The sequence below is a fragment of the Hyla sarda genome, chromosome 3, assembly GCF_029499605.1.
Source record: "Hyla sarda isolate aHylSar1 chromosome 3, aHylSar1.hap1, whole genome shotgun sequence".
NCBI lineage: Eukaryota > Metazoa > Chordata > Amphibia > Anura > Hylidae > Hyla > Hyla sarda.
The window spans coordinates 245730069-245756354 of record NC_079191.1 but is presented as its reverse complement, the minus strand read 5'-3'; the positions used below and the strand labels follow the sequence as shown (position 1 = coordinate 245756354).

Below are 26286 nucleotides of genomic sequence, written 5' to 3'. Positions count from 1 at the left end.
TATGTAAAGTTTATCTTGTTTATTTTTTAGGCCCGGGCACGGGAATATATAAAAGTGTTCCACTACAGTTGTCCTTTAACAAACAGGAGACATGTTGTTTGGCTCTGGCATCATTTTCCTTCACTTTTCTAAACAAAAAATAAGTTCCACAAGTTTCAGCTCTGAAGCCCATGAGTCTCACTCATAAGATAAAGTGACAGGAACTTACTAAATATGCCATTAGGCCAAAACTGGCAAAAACACACAGATAAAAATGTCCTATAATGTCTTCTGGGCCGCACCCGCGCACTTTCACTTTCTCATTAAAGAGCTGCAGTTGCAAAATTGACTTCGGCTGGAGAGAGAACACTCCTGGTGGATGCTTTGATGCTATCATCTTTTCTCTCTATAAATTTATGTAATGGTGAATAACACAGTTTTTTGTTGTTCCATGTGTTTGCTGTTGAGATGCCGTTCCAATCTTTGTTTCCAGGTGTGGGAAATTCCTCTTGAGGTTCCTGGTTGAAGAAAGCTTTCACATTCCTTTCCGCAAGTTGTGCAGCATGTTGTTTAGAATCTTGATCCAAAAACTTCTGTTCATTCTCTATATAGGTTTTCCAAAACATCAATTGAAGATGGCTGACTGGTGAGTGACATCTGCTGAAGCAAGTGGCAACCACAGCAATAAGCAAGATACTGGCTATTAGACACCAGCCAAGAACCTGGAAATAGAAAAATACTAGTTTAAAACAGGTAATTTTTTTTTAACCCCTTAAGGACGCAGCTCTTTTTCACCTTAAGGACTGAGCCCTTTTTCGCAATTATGACCACCGTCACTTTACAAATGAATAACGCGAAAACGCTTTTACCGAATATTCTGATTCTGAGAGTGTTTTTTCGTGACATATTCTACTTTATTTTGGTGGTAAATTTTCGGCGTTAATTGCATCCTTTTTTGGTGAAAAATCCCAAAATTTCATGAAAATGTTGAAAATGTTGCATTTTTCTAACTTTGAAGCTCTCTAATTGTAAGGAAAATGGATATTCCAAATAAATTTTATTTTTCTTCACAAACACAATATGTCCACTTTATGTTGGCATCATAAAATGGACATACTTTTGCTTTTTGAAAAAATTAGAGGGCTTCAAAGTAGAGCAGCAATTTTCAAAAATGTCATGAAAATTGCTAAATCTGAAGGGACAGATGTTACAGAACTACAACTCCCAGCATGCCTGGGCAGTCGAGGCATGCTGAGAGTTGTAGTTTGGCAACATCTGGAGGGCTACTGTTTGGGCTAAACTGTGACCCTCCAGATGTTGCAAAACTACAACTTCCAGCATGCCCAGACAGCCTTTGGCTGTCTGGGCATGCTGGGAGTTGCAGTTTGGCCCCCCTAGTGGTTGCCACAGTAAAGATCGATTTACTTTCACTTTCAATTCCCCCCCCCCCCCTTAAGGACTCGGAATGCAGGGCGTATCCATACGCCCTGCGTCCTTGAGAGGTTAATCAACTGCTGCCAAAAAGTATAACATATTTGTAAATTACTTCTATTTAAAAATCTTAATCCTTTCAGTACTTATCAGCTGCTGTATGCTCCAGAGGAAGCTGTATAATTCTTTTCTGTCTGACTACAGCGCTCTCTGGTGACATCTGTTCATGTCAGGAACTGTCCAGAGTAGGAGCAAATCCCCATAGCAAACCCTTTCCAGCTCTGGACAGTTCCTGACATGAACAGAGGTGTCAGCAGAGAGCACTGTGGTCAGACTGAAAAGAATTACCCAACTACCTCTGTAGTATACAGCAGCTGATAAGTACTGGAAGGAATAAGATTATTATATAGAAGTAATTTACAAATTTGTATCACTTTCTGGCATCCGTTCATTAGAAAAAATAGTTTTCCATCCCTTTAAACCATGAAATAACAGAAGTAATACTTTTCTACTAAGTTTCTCTAGTTTTAGAACTGCTGTTGATATTTATAGTTGGGTTTCTTTGTCAAAGCTTCTTTGAAAAGTTAAAATACTCGACAATACTAACTATTCAAAAGAACATTGGGGAGATTTATCAAATTATTCTTTCATTTTTCACAGGCCTATTTAAAAATGAAAGAAGGAATCTGATTGGTTGCTATGGGCAACTGCACCACTCTTCCTCTAAACAGGTTTTGATAAATCTCCCCCATTGTCTATATTTAGATAAATGCACAACCACAGAGCAGATCAACTTGTAAACAGTACTTGGGAGAAAGGAAACTTTAAATATTTGAAATTATGTGCACCTGTCATTTGGAAAAACTTTTGACATGTCCTAACATGTCAAAAGTTTTGATCGGCAGGGGTTTGAGTGTTCAGAACTCCACCGATTTACTCTCCCTGCTCTGTTTCATATGGTCAAGACACGCTCATAGACTTACATTGCAACTTTGTCTCGATCACGTTACCGGACAGAGCGTGCAAAGGCTAGGTTCACACAGCCGTTGTCCCCAGTCTAGATTTTGTCCATTATTGCCTCCTAAACGGACCATTCTATTAACGGGTGCAAACTGATGCAAAGGGATGCTATTTAGTGGCATCCGTTTGCATCAGTTTTTCATCCGTTAGTATCGGCTGTCTACAGACTCCTGCAGCCAGGACTACTACTATTCCCATCATGGAACAGACTTCTTTTCATGATGGGAGTAGTGGTTCCCTGGCTGCGGGAGTCTGCAGGCGGCTGGGAGGCTAGATTAGTGCTTGTACTACGACCCCCATCATGGAACGAAGTCTGTTCCATGATGGGGGTTGTAGTACAGGGGCTTAGGGATTGATCGCACTGGGTCTCACTTCTGAGACCCAAAGTGATCAGAAGTTATTAACCAGGGGAGCGGGCGGCATGGTCCGCAGCCCTGTGATGTAGATCGTGTGCGTGTTTTACTTTCATTTTCAAATACCCCGCTGGGAGCCCTGAATGGCCGAGGGGCCATTCAGGGCTCTCAGCAGGGTTTTTAAAGTCATTAGCGAGGATTGTAATGTTTCACTACACTGGAAGCCTGGGAAGCATTGCACTGCGTTCCCCGGCTGCCCTTATGGGCTGCAGGAGGGCAAGATCTATAGGTAGCGCAGCAGTGGGCAATATACATATAGCAGCAGTGGGCAAACATATAGCGCTATTTGTATTATGACCCCCCGCTGCGCTAGCTATGTATAATGCCTCCCGCTGCGCTTACATATGTCCCCCCAGCGAGCGCATACATAAATCCCTTGCAGTGCTATCTGTGAATAGTATACTATCATGCTGCTGGCCGGGAAAGGCAGCGCAATGCCGCCCGCTTCCCAGCCAGGAGATGCGCTGCTGATAGCGCTGTGAGGGACATATGTGTATAGAAGCACTGCAGGAGGACAGATATATAGTGATATATAACTGTCCCCCTGCAGCACTTCTATACACATATGTCCCTCACAGCACTATCTGTGAACAGCATGCTATCAGCAGCGCATCTGCTGGCCAGGAAGCAGGCGGCATTGCATTGCCTTTCCCGGCCAGCTGATAGTATACTATTCACAGATAGCGCTGCAATGGATTTATGTATGCGCTCGCTGGGGGGACATATGTAAGCGCACTGGGGGGCATTATACATAGCTAGCACAGGGGGGGGGGGGGCATTATACATAGCTAGCACAGCGGGGGGCATTATACATAGCTAGCGCAGCGGGGGGGCATTATAAATAGCTAGCGCAGCGGGGGGCATTACACATAGCTAGCGCAGTGGGGGGCATTATACATAGCTAGCGCAGCGGGGGGCATTATACATATAGCGCTATATGTCTGGCCCCCCACTGCGCTAGCTATGTATATTGCCCACTGCTGCGCTACCTATAGATCTTGCCCTCCTGCAGTGCATCAGGGCAGCCGGGGAACGCAGCGCAGTGTAGTGCAACATTAAAATCCTCGTAATAATTACCTTAAAAACCCTGCAGGGAGCCCTTAATGGCCCCTCGGTGCCGGCCATTCAGGGCTCCAGGCGGGGTATTTGAAAATGAAAGTAAAACACACACACAATCTACATCGCAGGGTTGCTTACCATGCCGCCCACTCCCCTTCTTAATAACTTTTCATTGCATGGGGTGTCAGACGTGAGACCCAGTGTGATCAATCCCTCAGCCCCTGTACTACTACCCCCAACATGGAACAGACTCTGTTCCATGATGGGGGTAGTAGTACAAGCATTAATCTAGCCTCCCCAGACTCCTGCAACCTGGAAACTACTACTCCCATCAAGGAAACAAGTCTTTTCCATGATGGGAGTAGTAGTAGTCCCACAGCACAGCAAGAGTTTGCTGATTTCACTCCTTCTGAGCATGCTCAGAAATAATAACAGTTGAAAAATGGATATTAAAAACTGGATGCAAACGGATGACATTATTTGCTCATCCGTTTGCCATAAACTTCAATGTTAACTTTTAATATCCGTTTCCATGCCATAATTTTTGACAGGAGAAAAAATACTGCATGCAACGTTTTTTCCCCAGTCAAAACGGGTGCAAACGGGTGATAAAGGATTGTAAAAAAATCGCATTGGCATCAATGGGATTATTTTACAGCCGTTTGCAACCCGTTTAAAAAATATCAAACGGATTTCAGAACGGGCATAAATTTACGGGGGCAGACAGCTGTGTGAACGGGCCCTAAGCTTGAACTCCTTCCCGCACGTTCTCCTGAACACTCAGACCCCAGCCGATTAAAACTTTTGAAATGTTGCAAGTTTTTCCAGATAACAGTGGGCGTTAAAAGTACATGTTTTGTCTATGTTTTGGTGCATTTCATGCACAAGCAGCATATTTAGAGACTTTCATGTGTCTTTTGATATAGACAGTTTTACTCTTTTTGTCTACCCGTAGAACTTTTTCTTTTTGACCATGCAGTGGTCACGTATTTATCATTTGCGACTTTTGTCAAAAGTCGCTATTTTGTGCGCAAAGGTACTTACCAGTAGGCGTGGGAATCACTTCTACCTTCTACAATTCAACCTTTAACCTATCTGCCACCAGGACCCATCTCTAATGCCAGATATCACCGATCACGGTGATGCCTGGCTTTAACCCCTTAGACACCGCAATTAAATTTGATTGTAGCATCTAAATTGCAAGTAATAATGTCCCGGCAGCGCTGTGAAAATAAGTAAAAACACCTAAGCTGCCAAATTCAGGACCCAAGAAAGTGTCTACTCCCCTCCCCCACAAGTGTCTGGAAAAAGTGTATGTGGCAGAGCTTTTCCCACCACAGCAGAGCTGCGCAAAATTAATCATCCTGCTGCACCTTCTTGATAAACAAGATGTGCGCTAGTCAAACCCACCACCCAAATAAACGTGGGAAAATAGCTCTACCGTAGACATTCTTTGATAAATCTGGGCCATAGTGCCCTTTCTGGATCTTGACCTGTGGCCAACAACCAATGTGAAACCATGTATAGATTTCCATCCCACTAAAATCCTTAAAAAATAAAATAAAATCCCAGAGGTTACCATTCATATGACTAATCAATGAGTTGTTAAAAAAATATATATATATATTTCATGTTTTAATTAAAATAAATTCTTAAGTAAACACATACAAAGTAACCTCTGCGTTTACTGCCCTAAACACAGTGGTACACCATGGGTTGAGCGTTGGTATGTGAAAGCGCCAACAAAAACTGGCCATGCACTGGCAAGTACTTGTCAGCGCATAGCTGGGTAAACCTCCAGCTGTTGCAAAACTATAAATTTTAGCATGCAGTGACAGAAGGGCATGCTGGGACTTGTAGTTATGCAACAGCTGGAGGCACACTGCTATAACTTTCAGCATGCCCTTTGGCTGTCCGTGCATGCTGGGGTTTGTAGTTATGCAACAGCTGGAAGCACACTGGTTGCAAAACACAGAGTTTGTTACATAACTCACTGTTTCCCAACCCGTGTGCCTCCAGCTGTTGCAAAACTAAAACTCCCAGGATGCATAGTCTGTCCCAGGATGCATAGTGCATGCTGAGAGTTATAGTTTTGCAACAGCTGGAGGCACATGGGTTGGGAAACACTGAGTTAGAAAACAGATAATGTTTCCCAGACAGTGTGCCTCCAGTTGTTGCAAAACTACAACTCGCAGCATGCCCAGACAGCCAAAGGGCATGCTGGGAGTTGTAGTTTTGCAACAACTGGAGTAGAACAGATTGGGGACCACTGTGTAGTGGTCTCCAAACTGTGACCCTCAAGATGTTGCAAAACTTCAACTCCAAGCATGCCCAGACTGCCTAGGCATGCTGGGAGTTGTAGTTCGGCAACATCTGCAGGGATAGATGTTACAGAACTACAACTCCCAGCATGCCTGGACTGTCTGGGCATGCAGAGAGTTCTATTTTTGCAACATCTGGTAGAAAACCGATTGGAGACCACTGCACAGTGGTATCCAAACTGTGGCCCTCCAGATGTTGCAAAACTACAACTCCCAGCATGTCCTGACAGCCAAAGGATGTCTCGGCATGCTGGGAGTTGTAGTTTTGAAACTCCTAGAAGCAGCAGCGAAGATTAGTGACGATCTTCACTGCTGCCTCTGATGCCAACGCCGACGCTGACCCATTACCTCTCCCATCCCCGGTTTTATAATTACCTGTTCCCGGGGCCCACGCTACTTCTGGCTCCTGCGTCTTCCTGCGTGCTGCGCAGCGCAATGACGAGTGACATCCTCAACGCGACGTCACCGTCAGTGCGCACAGTGACAGCGCAGGACACCCCCGGAGCCAGAAGTAGTGCGGACCCCAGGAACAGGTAATTATAAAACCGGGGAGAGGAAAGGCAATGGGGCAGCGGCGGTGGTGGTGGTTGGACTAGGGAGGAGCTGCTAGGGGGGTTCAGCGGGGGCCTGGGCCCCTTACTTGAGTACTGGCTGTTCCCCCCTGACGGAGGCCCTGGCTGCATACAAGGTCCTGATACTAGTATCAGGCCTTTGTATGCTAGTGTGCATGGGCGGCCCGACCGCGCTCCGATCTATAAGAACGGGTCAGGTTGGTGACTGAGCACCGGCCCTGGATGTGCGAGACGTAGAACTTTTTGTCACGTCTACTGTGAGGTGGTGTAGCATAGCGACAAATAATTGTCATTTGCGTGAGAAATTGCGACTTTTCAGGAAAGTCGCAAACAATAAATACGTGACCACTGCATGGTCATAAATAAAATGGTCTACATTTACGCAGAAAAGGAAAAAGTATCTATATGTAAAGACAAAAGAAAGTCGATAAAAAGCCCGCTAGCGCCTGAATAGTGCAAAAAAATAGACAAAAAAAATGGTCTAAATGCAATTATAAATCTCCCCCATAGTGTTTCTACTACCATGAGGAATTTGCCTGTCCTGTCACTTCAGCTGTGGCTTCTTGTGTGGGCACCATCTCTGTATTACAGTGCCTGCAGCAGGAGCTCAGAGTAAATGAGCCACAGATAGCTAAGTCCCAGCAGCTGTGGGAAACTATAGAGAGGTAAGTGATTGTTTTTCATGGGCCGACTACTATATGAGGGCCTAACTACTATATGGGGTAGAATGGGGCTTAACTATTTTATAAAGCAGTATGGGGGCCTAACTACTATATGGGGCAAAGTGTGGGCCTAATACTATACTGACTACTATCTGGGAACAGTATGAGGGCCTATTACTATATGGGGACATATTACTCTATGGGGGCAATATGGAGCCCAATAGTATTTGGTAGCAGTGTGAGGGCCTATCTACTACAAGAGGGCACCGTGTGGGCCTACTATATATGAGCAGTGTGTGAGGCTTAGTTACTATGTTGGTACACAGAGCTGACATAGCTACTTTATAGGGGCACTGGTGGGGGCTTTTAACTACAGTACTATGTGGGGGAAGTGTGGGGGATCTAATATTTAATGGCGCAGAGGGGCCTAACTACTATATGAGGTGTCAAGGTGTGCCTAATACTATATAGGGACACAGACATTGGCCTAACTACTATATAGGGGCATAAAGTGGGCACTATTACTGTGTGGGGCAACACAGGTACCTGAGAAAGGGGTCAGAGCAGCCGGGAAACATGCTGTACTTTTTTAATACATTTTTTCATCACCTACACTGGATGAAGGCAGCACCCATCATTCCCAAAAGGAGATGGTGTTTGGCAGGCTACTATTATACTGTTATATGTTCTGTGCATTAACAGGGGCAGCAGCTGTTGGCGGATCCATAAAGCTTTGACTTATATGTGTGTTGTACATGCATATGCACAACCTCATCTGAAAAGTGACCCAATACACCTGTTACCCTTTTATTCCATCTGAAGAATAATGGGGTAAGGGAGCCCTATTTGTGTGTTTCTACTGAATTGACTATATATGACAGTGTTGTGGTTTCGGCATTTGTCTTAAAATCGCCCTTGTTGTACTGTACTGCTGTGTACATGATTATATGCTCTTGTTTGCAATGTGTATACTGTACCTGAAATACACTGCTATAAAAAAAATAAAGGGAACACTTAAACAACGCAAGGTAACTCCAAGTCAATCACACTTCTGTAAAATCACACTGTCCACTCAGGAAGCAACACTGATTGACAAACAATTTCACATGCTGTTGTGCAAATGGAACGGACAACAGGTGGAAATTATAGGCAACTAGCAAGACACCCTCAATAAAGGAGTGGTTCTGCAGGTGGTGACCACAGACCACTTCTCAGTTCCTATGCTTCCTGGCTGATGTTTTGGTCACTTTTGAATGCTGGGGGTGGTTTCACTCTAGTGGTAGCATGAGATGGAGTCTACAACCCACACAATTGGCTCAGGTAGTACAGCTCATCCAGGATGGCACATCAAGGTTTGCTGTGTCTGCCAGCGTAGTGTCCAGAGCATGGAGGGGCTACCAGGAGACAGGCCAGTACATCAGGAGAAATGGAGGAGGCCGTAGGAGGGCAACAACCCAGCAGCAGGACCGCTACCTCCGCCTTTGTGCAAGAAGGAGCAGGAGGAGAATTGCCAGAGCCCTGCAAAATGACCTCCATCAGGCCACAAATGTGCATGTGTCCACTCAAACTGTCAGAAACAGACTTCATGAGGGTGGTATGAGGGCCCGACATCCACAGGTGGGGGTTGTGCTTACAGCCTAACACTGTGCAGGATGTTTGGCATTTGCCAGAGAACACCAAGATTGGCAAATTCGCCACCGGCACCCTGTGCTCTTCACAGATAAAAGCAGGTTCACACTGAGCACATGTGACAGACGTGACAGAGTCTGGAGACGCTGTGGAGAACATTCTGCTGCCTGCAACATCTTCCAGCATGACTGGTTTGGCGGTGGGTCAGTAATGTGTGGGTTGGCATCTCTTTGGGGGCCGCACAGCCCTCCATGTGCTTGTCCAGGTAGCCTGACTGCCATTAGGTACCGAGATGAGATCCTCAGACCCCTTGTGAGACCATATGCTGGTGCGGTGGGACCTGGGTTCCTCCTAATGCAAGGCAATGCTAGACCTCATGTGGCTGGAGTGTCAGTTCCTGCAAGAGGAAGGCATTGATGCTATGGACTGGCCCGCCCTTTCATCAAACCTGAATCCAATTGAGCACATCTGGGACATCATGTCTTGCTCCATCCAGCAATGCCACGTTGCACCACAGACTGTCCGGGAGTTGGCGGATGCTTTAGTCCAGGTCTGGGAGGACATCCCTCAGGAGACCATTCGCCACCTCATCAGTAGCATGCCCAGGCGTTGTAGGGAGGTCATATGGGCACATGGAGGCCACACTCACTTCTGAGCCTCATTTTGACTTGTTTTAAGGACATTATATCAAAGTTGGATCAGCCTGTAGTGTGGTTTTCCACTTTGATTTTGAGTGTGACTCCAGATCCAGACCTCCATGGGTTGATAAATTTGATTTCTATTGATAATTTTTGTGTGGTTTTGTTGTCAACAGATTACACTATGTAAAGAAAAAAAATATTTCATACAATTAGTTCATTCATCCAGATTAGAGATGAGCGAACTTACAGTAAATTCGATTTGTCACGAACTTCTTGGCTTGGCGGTTGCTGACTTTTCCTGCAAAAACTAGTTCAGCTTTACGGTGCTCCGGTGGGCTGGAAAAGGTGGACACAGTCCTAGGAAAGAGTCTCCTAGGACTGTATCCACCTTTTCCAGCCCAAGGGAGCACCTGAAAGCTGAACTCATTTATGCAGGAAAAGTCATCAACTGCCGAGCCAAGAAGTTTGTGACGAATCGAATTTACTGTAAGTTCGCTCATCTCTAATCCAGATCTAGGATGTGTTGTCTTAAATGTGTTATTAAAAAATATTAACCAAGAAGAAGTGGTTTGAATGGAATAAAACGTTATAAATGTTATTGTAATGATGTTATATGTAAGGGATTCCAATATTATACATTTATTGGGAAAAACAGTACAATTAAAATAAAAAGTTTTAATATCCAGTTGGGCCTCCTCTAGCCTGGGTACAAGATTAGATGCAGTTGGGTATAGAGGAATACAAGTGTCTTTGGCATCATGTAGTACATTTTTCCATAGATGTTGCAGCTAGGCCTGTAGATCCTGCCCATTTGAAGGATGCTGAAGCTTGTGCACCACATATGCTTAATTGGCAGGACATATGCTTGCTGTGTGTGGGTAAACATTATCCTACTGAATATTGCCAGTTGAAAGCCTTGCCATGAGAGGCAACACACTTGGCCACAAGATGTCCTGCACATATCACTGAGCTGTTAGTGCACCTCGAATCACTAAAAGGGGTGACCCAATGTCATGTCCAATGGCTCACTAGATAATCACACCAGCAGTTAGAACAGTGTATGGCAGGATTGAAGTGCTCACCACTACAATGCACAGAATGGAGTGGCAGGGCCCATGCTTGACTTCCCTTGATCCAAATGGGATCCCATAAATTGTCCCATAAACATGAGTTTTAATGGGTAAGAGAATACGCAGCAGCAAATACGCAGCAAAATAAGACACATGTGACCCTACCGATTTCATTATTGTAACTGGATTCCCACTTTAACCCCTTAACCCCATTTTGGCCTTAAGGACTCAGACAATTTAATTTTGACGTTTAAATTTTTTCCTCCTCGCCTTCTAAAAATCATAACTCTTTTATATTTTCATTCACAGACTAGTATGAGGGCTTGTTTATTGCGCGACCAGTTGTCCTTTGTAATGACATAACTCATTATATCATAAAATGTATGGCGCAACCAAAAAACACTATTTTTGTGGGGAAATTAAAAAGAAAAATGCAATTTTGCTAATTTTGGAAGGTTTCGTTTTCACGCCGTACAATTTATGGTAAAAATTACGTGTGTTCTTTATTCTGAGGGTCAATACAATTAAAATGATACCCTTTATTACATACTTTTCTATTATTGTTGTGCTTAAAAAATCCCAAACTTTTTAACCAAATTAGTACGTTTATAATCCCTTTATTTTGATGACCTCTAACTTTTTAATTTTTCCGTATAAGCGGCGGTATGGGGGCTCATTTTTTGCGCCATGATCTGTACTTTTTTTTATACCACATTTGCATATAAAAAACTTTTAATAAAAATTTTTATAATTTTTTTTTAAAAATGTATTAAAGTAGCAATTTTGGATTTTTTGTTATTTTTTTCGTTCACGCCGTTCACCGTACGGGATCATTAACATTTTATTTTAATAGTTCGGACATTTACGCACGCGGCGATACCAAATATGTCTATAAAAAATTTTTTTTATGCTTTTTGGGGGTAAAATAGGAAAAAACGGACGTTTTACTTTTTTATTGGGGGAGGGGATTTTTCACTTTTTTTAACTTTAACTTTTACATTTTTTTACATTTTTTTTACACTTGAATAGTCCCCATAGGGGACTATTCATAGCAATACCATGATTGCTAATACTGATCTGTTCTATGTATAGGACATAGAACAGATCAGTGTTATCGGCGATCTTCTGCTCTGGTCTGCTCGATCTCAGACCAGAGCAGGAGACGCCGGGAGCCAGAAGGAGGAAGGTGAGGGAACCTCCGTGCGGCGTTCTGAATGATCGGATCCCCGCAGCAGCGCTGCTGGCGATCCGATCATTCATTCAAATCGCGCACTGCCGCAGATGCCGGGATCTGTATTGACACCGGCACCTGAGGGGTTAATGGCAGACACCCGCGAGATCGCGGGCGTCGGCTATTGCCGGCGGGTCCCTGGCTGCGATCAGCAGCCGGGATCAGCCGTGCATGACACGGGCATCGCTCCGATGCCCGCGGTTATGAACAGGACGTAAATGTACGTCCTGGTGCGTTAAGTACCACCGCACCAGGACGTACATTTACGTCCTGCGTCCTTAAGGGGTTAAAGGTAAGTATATATAGCATGTGACCTATAAATCTATTGCTAAACACATTTCTACTTTTGTTGTTATATAAACAAATCATAAAAAGCATTCTATGAGAAGATATATAATAAAACCCACCTGAGACTCAGCCCGTATGTTACCTTGTATTTCTTGCAACTCAGCCTGGGAAAGATTTAGTTTAACAGACGATGCACAGGGTATGAAAAGTAATTCTTTTATACACACATCATTGCTTCCACAAAATCTTTTTTTGTAGTCCAAAGGCAGCCCCGACACAATGCATTCATAAAAATTAACCTTTAGAAGAGCCAGAGCAATCCACGTCAACGGAGGCAATGCTGCCAAAAATGTCACTTGTAAAATAATGTACAAGCAGAGTAACCTTTTTCCACACCAATAACGGAATCCTCTGTCAATTGCATATGTGTTGCAGCAACCAGTGACTTGTTTCCATAGTGAAACATTTAACATAATGCCAAAAAGGAACAATAGCAATGCTGGTACAAGAAGGAAGACCAAACCATATATATGGCTCCAGCCATTGCATGGACATTTGTACACTATGGATGAGAAGAGGTTTTCACCTACAGCAGCCAACAAGGACAGGGCACTGTAGCTAAGAAAAGTTTGGTATTTCACAGCCAAACCAAAAAGTGTTTTGAAATTCTCCATTATTTTCTTCTGTCTGATGCCCTTGTCTAACATGAATTGGTTATCTTTTGGTTTCGACTGTTGTAAAGGGGAAGTAGAACAATGTATTATTATGCAGATCTTGTTCTCTTATCTGTGGTTTCCTGTAGAAACTTAATTTCTTCAAAACAACTCTTTATGCACAAACAATAAGCATCAGGAGCGCTGATAGTAAAAGTTCACTAACCCATTTCTGACAAATCCTGAGTCCTGTTAATACAGAAGAATCACTGCTAACTTACAACAGCCCATAGCATTATAACAATGACATCACAAGTGCTCATTTCTTTAATAGGCGCTGTCACTTTAAACATTTTTTGACATGTTTTGTAGAGACATGTCAAAAGTTTTGATTGGTCGGGGTGACTGCGACCAATAGCTAGATCTAGGTTTACTCTTATTAAGATTTTTTGTTACAGTGACAAACCAAAAGCTAGATCAAGTAAGAGACCCTGGAGAACAGCGTGGAAAAGTCTGAGGGACTGTTTGTCAGTCGTGCTTTTCTTCCCACTCGTCTTTATGACAAGTTGTTTGAAGTGATAGTTACACTTTTACAAGGTAAGAGTCAAATTTTGTAGATACTGAGCTTCAAATGATCTGCTTCCTATAGAAATACAATAAATCATACAATTCTAGCTGTCTGCAACTGCCATTGAGTGGAGCATAACAGCTTAGGCCCCTTTCACACTATAAAGTTGTTCCATAAAAAGATCCGTTACAAACGTCCGTTAGAAAAGCCATGTTAAACGATCATTACACAATTCCATTCAAGTCTATGGGATTTTTTGATTATCCGTTATGACCCGTTATAGCCCGTCATGAATAACGGACGTTCATTGTTGACGGAAGAAATAACGGCACATGCACTATTTTTTCTTCCGTCACAAGAAACAGTTAAATTAACGGCCGTTATTTTTAACTTTGAAGTCTATGGCAAACGGATGAGCCTTTATGTCATCCGTTTGCCCCCGGTTTATAATATCCATTATTACTTCTGAGCATGCTCAGGAGTGGTGACATCAGCAGACTCCTGTAGTGCTGAGGGGCTACTACTACTCCCATCATGGAACAGACTTGTTTGCATGATGGGAGTAGTAATTTCCTGGCTGTGGGAGTTTGCAGAAAGCTACATTAGTGTTTGTACTTCTACCCCCATCATGGAACAGTCTGTTCCATTATGGGGGTTGTAGTACAGGGGCTGAGGGATTGATCGCAACGGGTTTCACTTCTGAGACCCGATGCGATCAAAAGTTATTAAAGGGGTACTCCGCCCCTACCATCTTATCCCCTATCCAAAGGATAGGGGATAAGATGTCAGATCGCGGGGGTCCTTCCGCTGGGGACCCCCAGGATCTCCGCTGCAGCGCCCCGCTATCATTACTGCACAGAGCAAACTCGCTCTGTGCGTAATGACCGGCGATACAGGGGCTGGAGCATCGTGACGTCACGGCCCGCCCCCACAATAAAAGTCTATGGGAGAGGGCATGATGGCCGCCACGCCCCCTCCCATAGACTTGTATTGGGTGGGCGGGCCGTGATGTCACGAGGGGGTGGAGCTGTGATATCACGAGGCTCCAGCACCTGTATCGCCGCTCATTACGCACAGATCGAGTTTGCTCTGTGCAGTAATGATAGTTGGGCGCTGCAGAGGAGATCCTGGGGGTCCCCAGCGGCAGGACCCCCGCGATCTGACATCTTATCCCCTATCCTTCGGATAGAGGATAAGATGCTGGGGGCGGAGTACCCCTTTAAGCAGGGGAGCGGGCGGCATTGTTCGCAACCCTGCGATGTATCGTGTGTTTAAACTTTCATTTTTAAATCCCCCGCGGGGAGCCCTGAATGGCCGCTACCGAGGAGCAATTCAGGGCTCTCCGCGGGGTTTTAAAAATGAACAGTGTGAGTGGCAGCGGGGGACATATGTATATTAAAAGCGCTGTAGGGGGCAAGATATATAGCACTGCAGGGGGGGCAGACATATAGCCTATATATCTAGCCACCCCAGCGCTTTTATAATATGCCCCCCGCAGCACATTAATGCACATATGACCCCTGCCAGCGCATATATATATATATAGATCCCCACAACACATTAATAAACATATGACCCCCGCCAGCGCATTTATATATATCCCCCCACCAAGCGTATTTATATATATCCCCCCTGCAACGCATTGAAAAACAAATGATCCCTGCCAGCGCATTTATATATATATATATATATATATATATACCCCCCACAGCGCATTTGTCATAATATGCCACCGCAGCGTTATGAATGAAAAGTATATCTATTAGCAGCGCATAGTGCCAGCAGCCATCTGCTGGCACTATGCGCTGCAAATTGATATACTTTTCACTATGCGCTGATAATAGAAATACTTTTCATTCATAGCGCTGTGGTGGCATATGTATATAGATGCGCTGGGGGGGCAGACATATAGCGTTATCTGCCCCCCCCCCCCCCCCACAGGGCTTCTATATACATATGCCGCCTTAGCACTACGTATGAAAAGTATTTCGATCAGCATCATCGAATGAAATACTTTTCATTCATAGCGCTGCGGTGGCATATTATGACAAATGCGCTGCGGGGTGTATATATATATATATATATATATATATATATATATATATATATATGCGCGCTGGAGGGATCATATGTTTACTAATGCAATGTGGGGGGTATATATAAATGTGCCAGCGGGGGTTAATATCTTTATTAATGCGCTGTGGGGGGCATATTATAAATGTGCTGGGGGGCTAGATATATAGGCTATATATCTTGCCCCCCCCCACAGCACTTTTAATATACATATGGCCCCCGCTGCCACTCACACTGTTCATTTTAAAAACCCTGCCGGGAGCCCTGAATGGCTTCTCGGTATCTGCCATTCAGGGCTCCCCACGGGGGATTTAAAAATGAAAGTTAAAACACACGATACATCGCAGGGTTACAGACCATGCCGCCCCCTCCCCTGCTTAATAACTTCTGATCGCATTGGGTCTCAGAAGTGAGACATGGTGCAATCAATCCCTCAGCCCCTGTACTACAACCCCATCATGGAACAGACACTGTTCCATGATGGGGGTAGTAGTACAAACACTAATGTAGCCTCCCCAGCTGTCTGCAGACTCCCGCAGCCAGGAAATTACTACTCCCATTATGGAAAGAAGTCTGTTCCATGATGGGAGTAGTAGTAGTCCCGGCTGTGGGAGTCTGTAGGCAGAGGTGTTCAAACGGCCGTACATGAGGGATGTTATAACGGGTCTTAACGGATTAATATTTATTCAGCCATTAGCACCCATTATTTCACCTATTTTTACACAGAAAATGGACGTTTAATATTGCTCATAGTGTGAAAGGAGCCTTATTGTACACAGAATTCACAATTTTAGATGTATGTATAACATAAAAAAATGCATGATTAGTATAATTGTAGCACATCATATGTATATAAATTGTCAATTAGCTTTTCCAAAGGATGCAGTAACTACATAGCATATGTGATTGTTTGTTTTTGTTTTATGTTTTTATTGTGACTGAATAGTCAAGCATAAAAAGGAAGCAGACATGATTATGCACAATTCAGTAAAGCCCCCACAGTGCACTTTAGGCTCCGATTCCACTCAAAAAAAACCTGCCCCTTCATTGTGCAATCCCAAGATTCAGATTTTTGTGTGCTTTATCCACTGCATTTCTCATTTCAAGTCCCGTGATTCATTCATATGAATGTAAGGATCTCCATTAAAGAAATGGGAGAGGGACGCCAGAAAATAAACAAATGTCAGTCTGACAGTTCTGGTGGCCACTATAGGCATCATATTTGATATAGCTTCAACCCAACTACATTCAAATCCATTGTTCTGCCATGAACACTGATGAGTCCCTATGATAAGGGGATGAAACACGTTTAACCATTTCATTTATGAACAACATATTTGTATATGCCATCGGAATGGGTAAGGCTGAGGATGCAATAGGGGACAGTCTGTAAAGTTGCCCTTATAAGGGAGAGTGCTCTGACAGCCTTGGGACACTGACGGAGAGCAGGTGCCTGTATACATTTTGAACCATTTTCCACCTCTGAGTCCAAAACCATTATTTTACAGCCAGTAGCTTTCCCATTGGCCAAATCCAGGAGTCACTATTTGGTTCCCTTGAAGCATGCTCATACCAGGCCTTAAATAGATACATGGAATGTGACTTTTGGGTTAAAAAAGTACTTGGCATCACTAATAGTCATAATTGAGGTAGGAAAGATATCCCTCAAGACCAGTCATTATTATATATTCCTACTCGGGGATTTGTGTTTGGTACATTTTACACCTATCTACATTAATAGGGTCTGGGTGAAATGTCACCCTTCATGTTTGTGTGAATTAAGACCACAGCACTTTTTCACCTTATTTGGAGTGCTGCCTTTTTCTGGAGTACCAGGTTTCAACATCATCTCAGATGGGGATTCTTTTCTATAAAAACAGTGAAACTATGGAAATCTCTGTCTCACACTGTTGTGATGGCTGATTCATTGAACAAGACATTCAAGAAGGGCCTGGATGCCTTTTCTAAAAGTATAACATTACAAGATATTGTCACTAAAGTTTTGGACATGGAACTTTGATTCAGGAAAGACATTTTTTGGTATGGAGCAATTGGCAAACGCAAGCAAGACTTTTTGTTTTTTTTTTGTTTTACTTCTTCTGGATCAATACTGTAGGGATATAGGTTGAATTTTATGAAGTTTTGTCCTTTTTTTTCAACCTTTTCAAAAATGTACTTTTTGAAAGTGAAAGTGGAATTTGTCTGTGAGATATTTAGGAACATTTCATTATTTATTAACATTAACCATTAAACCTGACTTTTTCTCAAATGTATAGTTCCATTCAAACGATACATGTAGCTAGATAATATTTAGGAGAAAAGATCTGGAGTTGAGACTTCACTGGAGATAGTATAACTACAAGTGCAAATATGGGACCGAATAGTTGTTATTAGGGGTACCATATCATGGCAAATAAAGCCAGTGATAATGGCCAACCTCGTCTTGTCTTATGGAGACAGGCAAGCTGTACAAGCAGATCTACCATGGCAGACACAGAAGCCTTCAGAAGACCTCCGTCTGGCATGGTAACTGACTAGCACCCATGATCTCATTGAGGGGGTGCTGGCTGGACACCCAACAGGTGCAGCACCTGTCATTTAGTCTTTTAAATGCGAGCGATTATTACTGATCACATTATTTAAGGGGTTGAATGACCGGCATCAGCAACATTGCTGATCTTGGTCATTACTGTGAGGGGCAGTGAGGGCACTTCAGGCCCTCCATCGAAAAGACTTAATGTAGGCCAGCACATTGCAGTGTCATCATTGTGCCTGCCTGTAGTATGCTGCCACAGTGCAAGCCATAGGCTGGCAGAGGCATATACGACCTGAACTGCTTGGCTCATCTTGGCAGGAGGGGATGGGTACACATTTACTCTATGGGGACACCTCAACTGTGTGGGCATGGTAAGGAAGCAGTAAGGGGCACTTTCAACGTATAGGGGCAATGAGTAGGCACCCTAACTGTAATGAAGGCACAAAAGGACACAAACTGTTAGGGTAGTAAGGAGGCACTATTATTGTGAGAAGGGCATTAAGGTGCACTTTTACTGTATGCAGACACAAAGCAGGCAACTGTTACTGTGTTGATCACTAGTGCTCTCTGGATGACTGTCTATCAGTTATAAAGATAACCATGGATATGAGAGAACTGGAGTAGCAGGAGGGTGAGAGGTTTGTGTAAAGGGTGGGAAATAGGTAGGGAGAGTGCTGAAAAAGCTAGAAGCAAAACTTTGCAGAGACAAGCTGTGACTATGGGTCGGTAAAATAGAAGGCAGGTAAAGGTGAAGAACATGAGATGTTTGGCAAATTTTACTGAGATGAGTTGTGACTGGAAAAAAATCTTTCTGATTGTCTGGGCCAGAAGAAAAGGATATTAAACATTTCCAAGAAGACTTCTTCCATGACTGACTGGATGTAACTGTATTGTAATCACTTTTACAGCCTGCAGGGTACCTGTGTAAGACTAATATCTACCACTTTGCTAGTAATATTGGTCTGCGTAGTGGTCATGAAGTGACAATGGGGGAGATTTATCAAAACCTGTCCAGAAGAAAAGTTGCTCAGTTGCCCATAGCAACCAATCAGATCGCTTCTTTCATTTTTGAAAAGGCCTCTGAAAACTGAAAGAAGCGATCTGATTGGTTGCTATGGGCAACTGAACAACTTTTCCTCTGTACAGGTTTTGATAAATCTCCCCCATTAATGTTATTTGTCCCTTGTATAGTAGAAATATAGTTATATTGTGTTCTGTTGAGTAACAGTATTATGGAATTACTTAGTAACTGTGGCATTAGAGTTTTTATTTATACAAAAAAAAAAAAAAAAAAAGTCAGGTCCAAAATTTACCCTGGGGTCCAGGTTGTTATGTCCCTTGCCAGCATTATCTTTTTCAGCAATTTTTGATACAGTGGAACGGACCAGACAATTGTTGGTTTTGCCATAATTAACAAAAAATTATTTTGATATAAAATACTGTATTGTTACTGTGCTAAATAAAAAATACTGGAGGTAAAAAAGTTTGGAGGTAGTTGGTCATAATGTTATGTCTGATCTGTGATATAGCTGTTAAGCCTGATGTTCTCCTAGCCCACTGCACAAACACCCCTCCCCAATTTCCTTTGTCATCAAAGCATCTTTATACTCTGTCAATAACCACCAGCAGGGGAGCTTAGGAGACTGCACACTTACCATCTAGTGGCATGTAGGTTCCCAGAATGTTGTAATCTACACTTTACTGGAATGCTGTATGTTTAAAGGGTAGCTCCCACCATCCTATATTTTTTTTTCTGTCCCTGCCTATTGCACATCTGTCCCTAACCCCCTCCCTGCTTTTAATATTTTTTTTAACTATATTAAAAATAACTTTTTGTCTGCCTGGTAGTGTGCTCACTACATGTGCGCGAGGAGTGGCCTCCAAGGCAGGGGCCGGGGAGCCAATGTGCTCACTCTCGTCTGTTTGATTGACAGGAAGGGAGCGAGCGCAGTGTAAATGAATTAGGACCAATTGCCCGCCCGCAATCGGTCCGAATTCAGGCGTGACATCACGCCGTGCTGCAGCCGGCCACTAGGAGGGAGACCTCTAGTGGCCGGTTTTCAAACATAAAATTCACCCTGAAAATGAAAAAATAAATAATGAAAATATATTAAAGATATGTTGCAGTACACAAGTACTACAACATATCAAAAAATAAAGTTGGTGACAGTGCCCATTTAAGAAATTTAGGGAAATAGAGCAGAAGAATTGGCACACACACACACATATTAACTTTGCTATAACAATGTATAATATGTATAATATTACTATTCGGAGCTATTATTACAGGACCAATGACTTTTGTGCTTGGTTTATAGAGAAGAGTAAAAAAACTGAATTGCATAGAACACTTTTTTTTTTTTACATTACAGTAATGTCATATACAGTGTCTAACCCCTGGGCCAGTTTCATATTAGGACCACAAATCTCCCCCCTCCATGGATCTGATTAACCAAGGTCATCATAAAGCCACATGGTTTTAAGGGTGTTATGCAGATGTTAAGATGTGGCTGTAGTACAGTCATCTGAAACCAGCATTACAACCATGGAAACAGCTGCTAAATGTTAAAGGATTTCCAGGAAAAAAGCTATATTATATTCAACTGGCTCCAGAAAGTTAAACAGATTTGTAAATTACTTCTATTAAATAATCCTAATCCTTCCAATAATTATCAGCTGCTGAAGTTGAGTTGTTCTATTCTGTCTGGCCACAGTGCCCGCCGCCTCTTGAAAAAACTACTTCGTAGCAAAACATGTTGAGGGGGGCAGAGTAGGGAATTTTTATTAGGGACAGGGCTGTAGCTTAAGGAAGCAATTGGATGTGATCTGCAGACACATCCAGCTACTACTTGGTAACAGGATAGAGCACAGCAGCATAGCTCTTATACTGACTAATCAATGAAAGCACAATAATAAGGATATACAGCACTATCAGTTTTTAACTGTGTGGAAATTAATAAATCTTATGGGAATAATTAAATAGGTATATGGGAAATCAGGTATTTTTTTTTTTGGATTTCCTTAAAGGGAATCTATTGGAAAAAAAAAGGTGTCATCAGAGAGCACTTAAACAGAAAAGAACAACTCAACTTCAGCAGCTCCTAAGTTCTGAAAGAATTAAGATTTTTTTAATAGAAGTAATTTACAAATCTGTTTAACTTTCTGGAGCCAGTTGATATATAAAAAAAGTTTTTTCCTGGATAACCCCTTTAAATCCTGTGATAGTAAGTTTTCCATATGATATGAATGCTGCTCATTTAAAATGTGACAGTTCATAGTGTTTTGATGAAGATTTGATTACAAATTGACTGTAAAGTTCTTGATCTGATCTTCTTTCCTGGGTCAGGGGGTTATTTTAGTTTGTGGAAGTGGACCAGGGTATGAAAAACAAATAAAATAAAACACTGTTAAAACATATTCGTTCCTAAGTGTCTTATTTCTAGCCCAAACATTGCCAACGTACTTATTGATAAATCTTAATGTATCATACCTTTATTTACATGTCTCATTTATTTCTGGCACGAAAAAAAAAATGGAAACAATTTGTCCATGCATCAGCCACTCATGTCAATGTTCAGGCTTCAATCACACATGGCAGTTTTTTTTTTTTTTTCATTTTGGAAAACTGCCACTACATTTGTGAGCTAAAATTAAGAGTGAATTCAAAAGGAATAAGAAATATAAGAGCTAGGACTTCTACCTCCCCTTAAAACATAAACTGCAGTGGCAGTTTAACCGCTTAAGGACAATGGTTGTAAATGTATGCCCGGGTGCACTGGTACATGTCCTGTACATGAAGCACGCACAGGAGTCTATTAGATTAAATAGCAGCGTAGAAAGTGTATTTAACTGAATCTGTGTCAGGAAGACACAAATGCAGTTGAAGGCGTCGTTGGTCAGATCAAAATATTATTTAAGAAAAAAAAAAATCTCCCTTGAGAACACTGGATGGTCAGACTGGAAAGAACTACACAACTTCCTCTGTACTATAAAGCAACTGATAATCCTTCCAGAATTTAAGATTATTTTAATTGAAGTAATTTACAAATCTGTTTAACTTTCTGACACCAGTTGGTTTTAAAACATTTTCCCCACCAAAGTACCCCTTTAACTGCTCCACCAAAATGGCATTACCAAATATAAATATATAATAATAAATATTTATTATTCTTAATATGTCACTGTTTCATTTGTAGACTACAATGAACCTGAGGTTCATGCATTATGCATTAGAAATGGGTTATGTGATGTTGTCTATTTTGGTTACCCATAGTGACTGCTACTACTGTTCAGACTGTTGGTCCCTGCTGCTGAGTGCTTCTTGTTCTCTATCCCAACACATGGTAAGCATTCACATTGCCAATTAGTGGGGGATTGGAGGCAGGTGAGTATACATTTTGTTTTTTAACCCCACCTTGGGAGTCAATAAATATTGGAAAAAAAAAACATCCAGGCAGCCCCTTTATACTGCCCATGTTTGATAAAATTTGCGGCTGTTGAAAAAAAAAAAACTGAGAACAGTTCAAAATCAAATTGTAAAGCTAATAAAAAAATTTAAATAAAAAAAAAAAGAATACCCTGGGGTTTCTCTCTGCATTTTACTAAACAATTCTCTCTCCTTCCTTGTACACCTGTACAACCTGAGGGCCGACTGCTTAAAGAGGTACTCTGATGCCCCAGCGTTCAGAACATTTTGTTTCAAAACGCTTGGAACGGGTGGTGGGGGTCATGACGTCACAGCCACGTCCCTCGTGCCGTCACATCACACCCCTCAATGCAAGTCTATGGGAGGGGACGTAACGGCTGCAATGTCCCCTCCCATAGACTTGCATTGAGGGAGCGTGGAGTCACAAGGGGTGTGGCTGTGACATCAGGACCCCTGCACCCAGCTTTCTAAATGAACACTGGGTGCTGCACAGAGATTGCGGGGGTCCCAGTGGCGCAACCCCTGCAATAAGACATCTTATGCCCTATCTTTTGGATAGGGGGATAAGATGTCTAGGGACTTTTATCAGTTACAAGAGAGGAGATTGGGTTTCCCAGTGCTTTGCCTATTAACTATGCCTTGATGAAAAATACTATTAAAAAACCTCAGAAGATGTGAAGAGAGGCATAAAGCTGGAAAAACTGCAAAAGCATTGCTAAAAGTTCTGTATGTACATCAATAGACAAATGCAGAATATCCAGGACTTTCATGGCTCACTAGGGGTAACCGTCAATAAACAATCCTAAAAGAGATGAGAAAGAGCTAGAGGGAAAAGCAAAATACATGCAGAAGATTCTACAAACTACAAAAACCTTAGTTCATGTGTTCACCTTTAGAAAAACACATACCAAGAATGGTGGTCATAGAAGCCACTGCTGTCCAAAATACATTGCTCAAAAAAAAAAAAAATGAAGGGAACTCTAAGATAACACATCCTAGATCTGAATGAATGAATGAACTAATTGTATGAAATACTTTCGTCTTTACATATTTGGATGTGCTGACAACAAAATCACACAAAAATTATCAATGTAAATCAAATTTATCAACCCATGGAGGTCTGGATATGGAGTAACACTCAAAATCAAAGTGGAAAACACACTGCAGGCTGATCCAACTTTGATGTCCTAAAAACAAGTCAAAATGAGGCTCAGTAGTGTGTGTGGCCTCCATGTGCCCGTATGACCTCCCTACAATGCCTGGGCATGCTCCTGATGAGGTGGACAGTCTGTGGTGCAACATGGTGTTGGTGGATGGAGAGAGACATGATGTCCTAGATGTGCTCAAATTGGATTCAGGTCTGGGGAACGGGCGGGCCAGTTCATAGCATCAATGCTTTCCTCTTGCAGGAACTGCTGACACACTCGAGCCACATGAGGGCTAGCATTGTCTTGCATAAGGAGGAACCCAGGAATAACCGCACCAGCACATGGTCTCACAAGGGGTCTGAGGATCTCATCTCAGTACCTAATGGCAGTCAGGCTACCTCTCGCAAGCACATGGAGGGCTGTGAGGCCCCCCCCAAAGAAATGCTACCTCACACCATTACTGACCCACCGCCAAATCGGTCATGCTGGATGATGTTTCAGGCAAAACGTTCTCCACGGCGTCTACGGCATCACATCAGTGTGAACCTGCTTTCATCTGTGAAGAGCACAGGGTGCCAGTGATGAATTTGCCAATCTTGGTGTTCCCTGGAAAATGCCAAACGTCCTGCACGATGTTGGGCTTACAGCCCCCATCTATGGACGTCAGGCCCTCATGGAGTCTGTTTCTGACCGTTTGAGTGGACACATGCACATTTGTGGCCTGGAGGTAATTTTACAGGGCTCTGGCAATGCTCCTCCTAGCACAAAGGCAGAGGTAGTGGTCCTGCTGCTGGTTTGTTTCCCTCCTCCACGTCTCCTGATGTACTGGCCTGTCTCCTGGTAGCGCCTCCATGCTCTGGCCACTAAGCTGAGAGACACAGCAAACCTTCTAGCCACAGCTCGCATTGATGTGCCATCCTGGATGAGCTGTACTACCTGAGCCACTTGTGTGGGTTGACTCAGTCTCATGCTACCACTAGAGTGAAAGCACCGCCAGCAATCAAAAGTGACCAAAACATCAGCCAGGAAGCATAGGAACTGAGAAGTGGTCTGTGGTCACCACCTGCAGAACCACTCCTTTATTGAGGGTGTCTAGCTAATCTATCTCTATATATATAAGTGTGTGTATGTCTGTTCCACAAAAACTTCCAAACGGCTAAAGATATTAACATGAAACTTGGTACACGTTACTTATATGTCAACAACAAACATAGCATAGGTAATTTTACCCTTACTCACCCCCATTTGCCAGGGGCGGGGTTTATGTTTAAGTCCTATACAAGTCTATGGGAAAGATATGTTACTGCATAACTTCCAAACGGCTGGAGATATTTCGATAATACTTGGTCACATGTTACTTATATGTCCATTTAAAATATAGGATAGTTAATTTAACCCTTAACTACCCCCATTTGTGAGGGTCGGGGTTTTTGTTTAAAGTCCCATGCAAATCAATGGGAAATGTATGTTCACACAACTTCTGTAAGGCTGCAGATATTTCAATACCTGGTACACGAGATAGATAGGAGGTCGAGATAGGAGGACCGGATAGGAGGTGGGGATAGGAGGAAGGGTTAGGAGGTTGAGCTAGGGGTTGGGATCGGAGGTGAAGATAGGAGGAGGGGATAGGAGGTCGGGATATGACAACAATATATGGGGATGGGGTTTGAAGTCAAAAGCTTCCTCCTTTGTTGATTTTCCTCCCCAAGGATGAGGAAGGAAAAACCGGGCAATGCTGGATACTCAGCTAGTATATCTATAAAACTCAATGGGGGAGATTTATCAAAACCTGTGCAGAGGAAAAGTTGACCAGTTGCCCATAGCAACCAATCAGATCACTACTTTCATTTTTCACAGGCCTCTATAAAAATGAAAGAAACGGGGGGCGTGTCCTGCTATGGTACGAGCAAGATGCTGAGGTACAGAGCTCCGTCACCCAGGCCGTCATATTGGGGGATATCGCCACTATAAATGGTCGGCAGGAGATCGGGAAAGAGGGGACACTCCGCCAAGACACCCAAGCACACAGGGACCGCGATCCGGAACTTCTTCGGCCCACTGAGAGACCTGCAGGAGCCGCCGCAGAAGATGCCGGCCCAGTCCAAGATGGCGCGGGACCAGCAGGGCTCTACTACTCCCGCCCACTCCCCTCCAGCCACGCGGCAACGCACAGCGGGGACCGGAGCGGCGCCGCATGGGACCCCGCTCCCGGCACTACTGGACTTACCGACCAGAGCCCCTCGCGGCCCCACACAACCTCCGCTGCCACCGGGGACTGTGGAGACCGGGCTCCGGGTGACACGGCAACTGCCGGAAGAGACGCGTGGAGATGCGCAATGTACTTCACAAACGCACCTCATGGACTACCTCATAGAGGATGCCTGTGGGCAGCCGGGGACCCACGCTGGAGCTGCGCCCCGAACATCTTGGACGGAGGTGAGTGCTGGAGGGGTCCTGAGCACGCCACCACCCCAGGCCCTGTCTCCTATGCTCTCTACTGCCATGGAGGGATGCAGGGCTCCCTCTCCATCCCCTAGCATCCCCTCCATATTCAGAAGCCAAGAGG

At 43.4% G+C, this 26286-nt stretch overlaps 1 protein-coding gene and 1 long non-coding RNA gene across 3 annotated transcripts in view; one reads left to right on the top strand and one right to left on the bottom strand.

Moving 5' to 3' along the window:
* The window catches only part of LOC130362234 (uncharacterized), a 37056-nt gene that overhangs the window by 78 nt on the left and 10692 nt on the right, over window positions 1–26286 (top strand). The window contains exons 2-4 of one of the 2 annotated variants that reach the window (XR_008891327.1): window positions 592–732; window positions 7306–7460; window positions 8160–8276. This is a non-coding gene — a long non-coding RNA (uncharacterized LOC130362234). Of the gene's footprint in view, window positions 1–591; window positions 733–7305; window positions 7461–8159; window positions 8277–26286 lie in introns of those variants that run through there. The other variant, XR_008891328.1, reaches the window with a different exon arrangement.
* On the bottom strand, window positions 10–13180 carry LOC130362233 (calcium homeostasis modulator protein 6-like). The gene is made up of 2 exons (XM_056566373.1): window positions 12436–13180; window positions 10–701 (listed from the first exon to the last, which is right to left on the bottom strand). The coding sequence occupies exons 1-2, from the start codon at window positions 13021–13023 to the stop codon at window positions 303–305; spliced, it is 987 nt and encodes a 328-aa protein (XP_056422348.1). The 5' UTR covers window positions 13024–13180; the 3' UTR covers window positions 10–302.